Raw genomic sequence first — 9,071 nt, 5'->3', positions numbered from 1 at the left:
TGATAAATAGGTTACAAAGAAATAAATAGAGTGATGGTTTGTTGGGGAATAAAAACTTGGGCAGGATCTCCGTGTCTCCACCCCAGCTCTAGCTTCCAGCCTCCGCCTTCCTACTGGCCAGTTTGGACGATGAGGCTTTGGTGGGCATGCCTGGCTTCTTCGGGCCCTTGGGGGCCTCTGTCTTCCTGGCCAGGGGTTCAGGCACCGTCTTAGACCCGCCACCCCTGGCAGGAGCAGCCGCCTTGGCTTTGGGCCCCTTCTTGGCTGCATAGGCAACGAACTCTTTAGGGACATGGTTTTCCTTCTTTTTGGCTGGAGAAGCAGCACCATTCTTGCCCTATAAGAAAGCAAACCGGGAGCAAGAGGACAGAGTGGGGCAGGGTTGGACACATAGCTTGGAGCCCACAAGGATAGGGCTGAAATCCCAGTGGGCTCCAAGGAGTGGGGGGAATCTAGGTGGCTTTGGGCCAGGGACCCCACCTCTCTAAGCCTGGGTCTTACATGTGGAATGGGGCTGAGGACCCTCAGAGCACTGGAGGGGCACACAGAAGTGAACCGTGCTTTGTACAAAAGCAAACTACCCCCTTCTCCACAGACCCTCCCAGGGGCTGGGTGTGGGACACCGGAGCTGTGGCCTGCTCGGCATGGAGATCCAGACCAGGGAAGTCAGTCACGCAGGGCCTACCTTAGGGACCGTGGATTTTGCACTCCGACTCCCAGCTTTTGTCTTCCTGTGGGCCTCACCACCTGTCAAAGGGTGGGGGAGAGCCTGTGGGCAGGAGCCCTTTCAGGAGGAGCTGCTGGTGGGCAGAAAGGTTCAGGGGCCCCAGTCCTCACTCTGACACTTACAGGCTGTGTGACCTGGGCAAGGCAATTGGCCACTCTGAGCCTGGGTCTGCAAACTGGAGATAACAGCATCTCTCTCATGGGATGGCTGGGGGATTAACTGGGTGGTGGAAGACCATCTCTCACCCTGAGCGAGGCACCAGGCAGAGGCCCCCTTGCTTCATGTTCACCGCACAAAGACCCCTAACTGGTTTATTAGTCTCTAGTCTTTAGCCTGTCTTCCACATGGCAGCTGTGATACATTTAAAAAAATACCTTGTACCCTAGCTGTCCCCTGTTCAAAGTCCTTCCACGGCTCTCCATTGTTCTCCAGATCTAGTCCAGACTCCCAGCTGCCCTCCCCAGGCTGCCCCTTCTACTTGCCACACTACACACAGAACTATTTGCACTTCCTCAAAACCTCTACCTTCTTCATGCCTCTGGGCCGTTGCACAGGCTGTTGTCCTCCTTGGGATACCTCCTCCAGGAAGCTTCCCTTGACTCCTCTCAAATGAGTGAGGCTCTTCTACTCTCTGGGTTTCCCCTTCCCTAAACCTACCCCCCTCCCCAAGCTACCATGAGTTCTCCAACTCTCCAGGTCAAGCCAAGCACTCAGACACAATTACTAGATAAGGACCCCCTCCCCAGAGCAGGCCTCTCCCTCCCTCCCACCTCATATCCAGTGGCTGCCACAAACCCCTGTCCCAGGCCCTCTTCTCACCCCACTCACACGCCTACCTTGGCTCTTCCTTCTGACTTTGACCTTTGACTTCCCACTGGGTCCGGTAGCACTGGGAGGGGCGCGTGTGGCCTTGTCTGGCTGTCGGGAGGCCTTCCTGGCCTCATTCACTCTTGTCTCTTGGTCTTTGGTCTGGCTGCCTTTCTTGGGAGCCTTCTCCTTGGCTGCACCTGGTTTGGGAGGAGCCGTCCTCACTTCTCGTGGCTTCCTGGGTCCCCTTTTCACCTCGCCTGGGTTGGGAGGGTCCTTCTTTGCCTCCCTTGGTTTCTTGGGGACCTTCTCCTTGGCCTCACTGGGCTTCCTGGGGGCTGTCATGGTGGATGTCTTCCTGGGTTGGACTTTCCTTTTATGCTTGGGAACCAACTGGTGGAGGATAGAATGGGGTGGAATTGAGAGTAGAAGTTCTCAGGGTCTCACACCCCTACACCCTACACAAGCTCAGAGAGGAAGGCCTCCTTCCAAAAGAGGGGGCGAAGAAGGTGGTCAATGGCATGGGGAGCAGATGTAGGACCACCTCTTAAATGCCTGATCCCAAAGACACGTTCTATCCCCGTATTGCTCTTCGAGGGAGGGGTGTTGCCATTGAGGAGCTGGGGGACCTGAGTCTCCTAGACATGCCCTAGGTTCTCTTACCTCCTGTGCAGGTGGCTGTCAGGAGGGCAAAGGCACCCCTCCAACCCCCCAAGCCTGGAAATCTCAAAGCCAGGCTCCTGAGACTAAATTGCCCAGCACACACTAGGAGTCCTGACCCCAGTCCTCTGAGATGCTAATCCACACATCTCCTTGGACCTCCCACCCCACACACCTTCACATGCGTGGTGGCTCTGACTTCCGCTCCTCCTCCCACCCAGGCCCCGCTCCCCCACCTCAGGCCTCACACCTCGATGCCTCCCTGAGTCTCCCTTTCTCCTTTTTGCCTCTTGGGTGGACCTTCCAAGTCAGACAGCTAAGAGTTCACAGCTTTCTGTGCAACTCAGCCAAGTCTTCTCCCACTGGCCTCAGTCTTCCCATCTTTACTATGGGGCCATCAGGGAGTGGGTGAGAGGCAGGGGGATGGGAGGGCCCCTGGCAAACAGGTGGTCTCATCCTTCTAGAGCCTGCCTCTAGTGATGTTGCTTGCTCCCTCTGCCCCCAAAATATCATGGCTCCCCATTACCATCAAACCCAGAAACAACCCCCTCTCCTAGCACACACACATTCCTAACCCCATGACACTCCGGGCTCCCTTCCCCACCTCCCCTCCCCTCCCCTCAGCCTTTCCTGATGGGCCCACTTTCCTGACAGGCCCTCAGGTCCTGCACCCTAACCCAGTCATGCTCACCACCCTTGCTCTCTGTCACCCCACCCTATGCACCTGGACTTGCCATAGCTTGTGTCTAAGCTCTGACCCTCACCTGGGAGTTCTACGAGCAACTTGCTGTCCTCAGCCACCTGGTTACCACAGGGACTGGAACATGGTAGGTTGAGAAAGTTCCAGTGTTCTATGGTAACTGTCAGAGCAACTGCCACATGCTGGGGCCCAGCAATGACAAGACAGACCCAGTGTCTGGGTCCCTGAGGTTTCCCTGGTGGCAGCTGGCCATGACAGTGCTAGCTGTCCCTGGACGGCTCCCCTCCAGGACCCTCCCCTCTGAAAAATGAGGATAGGGGTGGCTCAGGGAGGCGCCAGCCCTGGTCTGGAGACCTGGGGTTTAGAGCCAGAGAACGAGGGGAGCAAAGCCAACTGTGGCCTTCTAGAGCCCATGGTTGGGTGTGCCTTGTCCGTGATGGGGAATTCCAGGTGGGTGCTGTGGGCACTAAGGACTCAGACTGAACACGGCTGAGATGGTCTCTGGTCAGTGGACACACGTGACAGGGAAGAAGGTCGACACAGCGGGGGAACTGAGAAGGCCCTCAAGGTCCCACCACTACCCTTCCTGGAAGAGGGGGTATCTCCAAGAAGGCACAAGGAAGACAAAGAGAGAAGCAGGGGGAGGGGGAAGCGAGGTCTCTGGCAGGGGAACAGCCCGGGGGAGGGAGGGCGGAGCAGGGACTGAAGCTCAAACTCCGGGGCCCAGTCCCTCCCACCCCGTGGCCTCCCCGCACCCCACTCTGCAGCCCCAGCAGGCTCACTTTGAAGCTGCCAGTGGCCCCCCTGGCCCTGGAGTTGGTGGGCCTGACGAGGAGGCCGCGGTGCATGCCGGTGGCCAGGGCCTGCTTCAGCAGGTACTTGAGGCGGAGGACATCCACCGCTGGGTACTTCTGCAGGATGTAAACCTTGATGGCCGCCACGGACGTGCCCCGGCGCTGCTCTCCCGCCTGCAGCGCCTCCAGAACCATGCGCAGCACGGGGGGGTGGCGGCGCGGCCCGCGGACGGTGGGGCGGCTGGGGCCTGCGGGGGGACAGCAGGATGTCACCCGGAGCCCCCACCACCCGCCGGCCCGACTGGCCACAAACACGCCCGGCAAAGCAGCCGCCGGGCACCGGCCAGGCCCCACGGCGGGCGGGCAGGGGATGGGGGGGTTCGGATGCACCCCGGGTCTGTAGCACCGCAGGCGGCCTGTGAGCAGCCCGAGGGCAGGGTGGGGCGTGTGGCTTGTCTGGCCACCATCTCCCATGTCCCGGCCCAGGGCTGGGCCCACACGGGGCGCTCCGTAGAGAGTCACTGAAAGAATTAGAGTCCTTTTAGAAAACAGAATTCATCAGGTCAGTTGTCTAAATCTAACTACCAGTTTGCAGGAAACCCAGGGGCTCGGCCAGAGGGCCACAGGGAGGAAATCAGCAAAATGCAGACTGTGAGGAGCTCTCCAGGACACACAGCCCGGCCTCTTCTACAAATAAACAAGGAGGAAAAGAAGAAGTGGGAAGGGGGCCTGGGGATGAAGAGACTGCAGAGCCCTTTCAACCAAATGCAATTTGGGATCCTTTGCTCAAACTCAGAATGGGATTTATTTATTTATTTAAGATTTTATTTATTTATGCGACAGAGATAGAGACAGCCAGCGAGAGAGGGAACACAAGCAGGGGGAGTGGGAGAGGAAGAAGCAGGCTCCCAGCGGAGGAGCCCGATGTGGGGCTCGATCCCAGAACACCGGGATCACGCCCTGAGCCGAAGGCAGCCACTTAACGACTGAGCCACCCAGGCGCCCCCAGAATGGGATTTAAATGAGCCAACTGGGGTGGGAGGAAGGCAACCAGATAAATATGAACATTGGAAGTATTTGATGATATTAAGGGTGATATTTTTTCGGGTTTGCTGATTGTATTGCAATTACATTGTAAGAGGCTCTTTTCTTTTAAAGATAAATACTGAGGGCAACAGAAGCAAAAATAAACTATCGGGATCATATCAAACTGAAACACTTTGTATAGCAAAGGAAATCCTCACAAAATGAAAAGGCAACCTACTGGATGGGAGAAGATACTTGCAAATGATATAGCCCATAAGGGGTTAATATCCAAAATATATAAAGAACTCCTAAACTCAATAACAAGAAAACCAATCTGATTAAAAAACAGGCAGAGGATTTGACTAGACATTTCTCCAATGACACAGATGGCCACCAGGCACATGAAAAGTGGTTCGACATCACCAATCATCAGGGAAATGCAAATCACAACCACAATGAGACAGCACCTCGCACCTGTCAGAACGGCTAATAGTAAGAAGAAATAGGGGTGCCTGCGTGGCTCAGCCAGGTTAAGCGTCTGACTCTTGATCTCAGGGTTGTGAGTTCAAGCCCTGTGTGGGGCTCCATGCTGGGCATGGAACCTACTTTACATATTTGTCTGAAGAAAACAAAAGCACTAGCTCAGAAAGATACAAGCATCCCTATGTTCATTGCAGCATTATTGCAATAGTCAAGATACGGAAGCAACTGGTGTCCACGAATAGATGAATGGATAAAGAAGGCATGGTATGTGGATCCGGTGGAATATTAGTCAGCCCTAATCTTGTCATTTGCAGCAACACGGGATAGACCTAGAAGGTATTATGCTAAGTGAAAGAAGTCAGACAGAAAGACAGTTTGATTTCACTTACAAAGAGGGTAACTACATTTAATCATGGTAAGCATTTCATAATGTATACAAATAATGTATCACTCTATTGCACACCTAAAGTTAATACTGTATATCATTAAAAATAGTTTTAAAAATCAAAGACGGGGTGCCTGGGTAGCTTAGTCAGTTAAGCGTCTGACTCTTGATTTCAGCTCAGGTCATGATCTCAGGGTTGTGAGATCAAGCCCTGCCTCGAGCTCTGGGCTGGGCATGGAGCCTGCTTAAGATTCTCTCTCTCTCTCTCTCTCTCTCTCTCTCTCTCTCTCCCTCCCTCCCTCTGCCCCTCCTCCCTCCCATCCCCCTGCCCCCTCACCCCGCTCCTCTCTCTAAAAATAAATTAATTAATTTAAAAAAATAAGAAACAAAGATAAATGCTGGACTTTTTATAGGTGAAATGATAAGCCTGGCATTTGCTTTAAAATAACACCGTAGGTGAAATAAGATTAACCAAGAGCTGATAAGTGTTGAAGCTGGATGACAGCTGCACAGGGAAGGGAGTGGGGGGTCACTCTATTTTTGCACACATTTGGAAATTTTCATACATAAGAAGTTACAAAAGAAGCCTGCTCCTAGGTATGTATATCCAAGAGAAATGAAAACATATGTTCAAATGAAGATTTGTACACAAATGTTCATGGCAACATTGTTTATAATAGCCAAAAGTAGAAACCCAAATGTCCATAAACTAATGAATTGAATAAACAGAACATGATATGAACCATAAAATGGAATATCATCCAGCAAAAAGAAAACATGCTTGAAAACATGCTCAGTGCAAAAAGCCAGTCGTGAAAAGTCACATATTGTAGGATGCCATTTATATGAAATATCCCAAATGAGCTAATCATAGGCAGAAAGTAGTCAGTAGTGGCCAGGGGCTGGGGATCGTGGGTGGGGAGGGGAGTGACTGAAAGGGCTACAGGTTTTCTTTTTAAGGGGATGAAAATATTCTAAAATTGGCTGTGGAGATGGGTACACAGCTGTGAATATACGAACAGCCACTGTACCCTTTACATGGGTGAATTGATGTGAATTATTGAGATATCTCAATTATCTGTTTTCTTTTAAGTTGCAAAAGAAAATCGGATCAAGGGGAGAAAAGCTGTTACTCACTGTAAGCTGCATAAAAGTGGTTTATATAGGAAACCTGATTTGAATGTGGTGATGAGAAATGTTGTCTTCTGATCGATTTGTAAAAATTAAAGACTTTTAAAAAGGAATTGATTGGCTAAAATATATATATGTAATTCTAAAACACATTTTAAAGTAGAAAACAAAAAAGCAAACTGTAGAGACCTAATCCAGTTTAACTACTGCTTCCTCCTGGCCAGGAAGAGCCCAGTGTCTGGGAATATTCATTTTGGGCCAAAGCTTGTGAATGGGTGGAATCCATTCACCATCCAAGCCACAACCAGGACCTTGGGGGTTTCACTCTCCTCTCTGGGCCTTAGTCTTCCCATCTGTACAGTGGGGATGGGGTCTCCAAGGAAGTTTGCACCCTCCCAGCTGCAGTGTCCTCCGGCCTGGCCTGCATGGACAGTTCTAACCCCTCCCCTGCCTCCCCCAAGTCAGTCCTTGTCCCAGAGAGTCACCCCAAATCTCCTCCCTCCCCAGTCCCTACAGCTGAATTCAGTTCCTCATTCTGCATTATTCAATGCTGGCTAGATCCCGGGATGACCAGAACAGAACTCACAGCTCCCCCAAACTTGTCCTCCATCCTCTCTCTCCCAGAAATGGCCCCCACCACACTTACCTGGACACCGAAGCAAGAACCTGGAGGACACCCTGGACCTTGACTCCCACCCCTTCTTCATGGACTTCTCCCTCCACCATTCTGAGGACACCAGCCTTCTTCCCACTGCACCTCCCCTCCCTCCCCTCCCCACTGCTGTCAGTGTAAGGGTCCAAGGCCCTGGCTGAAGCCTTGGAGGCTCAGGGTGGCAGGTCCTGCCCCTCCCCTCCTCCTGCCACGCCACTCTGCCCCTAGCCAGAGGAGGGCCTGTGACTCCCCAGATGCTTCCCCAACCTCCTCACCCCTGGACCTCCGCCCACGCTCTTCCCTTGCCTGGGTGGCCTTTGTCCCCGTGGTTACTCGGGTAGCTCTCACTCATCCTTCAAGGCCCACACAGCACCATGATTTGGACACCTGCCCTGACTTCTCAAGCCAGGGGGAGCAACTCTGTCCCAGGCTCCAAAGCATCTGGAGCCCAATCCAACCTTTCCTCTGAAGGAGCCTTTACTCAGGACAATTCCCCTGCCTCACCTTCTTTCTCCTGGGTGAGACTTAACCCTCCTTCAGGGGTCACCTCCTCCAGGAAGCCTTCCTTGACCTCCCAGAGTGGGTTAGCAATTCCTCTGGGCTCCTACAGCCCTCTGCATTCCCGACGTCAAAGCACATGTCACATTATGAAATGACATCTATTAATGAGGAAGTCTTGCCCATCAGACTGGGAGCTCCTGGAGGGAACGAAACTATCTATATCCAGAGAAACCCTGAGGCATTGTTTGTAGATGGCCAATGGGGATGCAGCCCTAAATGCAAGGCTGAGCCATCATTTCCTTCGCTCCTGTTCCTCCAAGGAGCTGCCCTGCAGCTGCAGCGTGACCGCCAGCCCTCCCCCAAAAGGAAATGGGCTCCAGCTGGGGAGGCCCGCTCTGCCCTCTTCCCCTGAGCTGGGGAAGCCTCAGCCCCCAGACCAGAGGGCCCCTGCTACCTCGGGCATCAGCTCTTCTGCCAAATGAGCATGTGAACTCCGCGGCCTCTAGGATAGGTGCTGGGGCCGGGCTGGGAGAGGAGGCTTGGTGGCACGAAGAGGGTCCAGGACACCCAGGGAACGGGCTCGCAAGGAGCTGCCTCCTTTACCTACCTGGCTCTTCAGACCCAGACACTCCGGATGCCCCCACTGTGGAGGGGAAGGAGGTTGAGGAGGTCGAGATGTCGCTGGAGGCAATGCTCCCAGGAGCCATAGCATAGGCAGACGCAGACGCTGAAGATCAGACCCCCTCCCGAGGCACGAGACCTGCAGGCCTGCTCGCTTCTCTTATATATCAGCGGCCCAGCCCCTCCGCTCCAATTAGCCCCTGATTGGGCTGGGAGGCTCTGAGTTGCTGATTGGGGCGGGAGGGCTGGGAAGGGGCACTGCAGCCCTGCCTTGGGTGCTGACACCCCAGCTTGGCCACCCACTTCTATGTGACCTTGAGTGAGTCCATTGACTTCTCTGGGTCTCAGGCCCGTGGCAAAACGATGGGAGCTGAGACGACGGGCCCTCCGGCGCCCTCTGCCCCCACAGGGCCTGGAGATGCTGATGGGGAACTGGGCACACCTGGGGTGTGGAAGTGGCCACCGAGGCCTCCAATCCCACTTGCCCCAATGCCACCCCCGCTCCCAGGCCACCGCCGACCTTGTTTTTTCAAGAAGTGGCAGTTGAAGGCCGACTGGTGGGTTTGCCTGGAGCAGTCACCCCC

At 53.9% G+C, this 9,071-nt stretch overlaps 1 protein-coding gene across 4 annotated transcripts; it reads right to left on the bottom strand.

Annotated features, from left to right (window-relative positions):
* Window positions 1-8,593, bottom strand: LOC100483686 (histone H1.8). Of its 4 annotated transcripts, XM_019801834.2 has the most exons (5): window positions 8,474-8,593; window positions 3,677-3,936; window positions 1,564-1,927; window positions 686-747; window positions 1-337 (listed from the first exon to the last, which is right to left on the bottom strand). In XM_019801834.2, the coding sequence occupies exons 1-5, from the start codon at window positions 8,571-8,573 to the stop codon at window positions 89-91; spliced, it is 1,035 nt and encodes a 344-aa protein (XP_019657393.2). In that variant the 5' UTR covers window positions 8,574-8,593; the 3' UTR covers window positions 1-88. The 4 variants fall into 4 exon arrangements, with proteins under 4 accessions (XP_019657393.2, XP_034513138.1, XP_034513136.1 ...); XM_034657247.1 differs by lacking the exons at window positions 3,677-3,936; window positions 8,474-8,593 and adding an exon at window positions 2,959-2,982; XM_034657245.1 differs by lacking the exons at window positions 3,677-3,936; window positions 8,474-8,593 and adding an exon at window positions 2,929-2,952.
* Window positions 8,594-9,071: the final 478 nt, after the last annotated feature.

The sequence above is a fragment of the Ailuropoda melanoleuca genome, chromosome 4 (assembly GCF_002007445.2).
Source record: "Ailuropoda melanoleuca isolate Jingjing chromosome 4, ASM200744v2, whole genome shotgun sequence".
In the NCBI taxonomy this organism is placed as follows: domain Eukaryota; kingdom Metazoa; phylum Chordata; class Mammalia; order Carnivora; family Ursidae; genus Ailuropoda; species Ailuropoda melanoleuca.
This window is presented reverse-complemented; position numbering and strand designations above follow the sequence as displayed.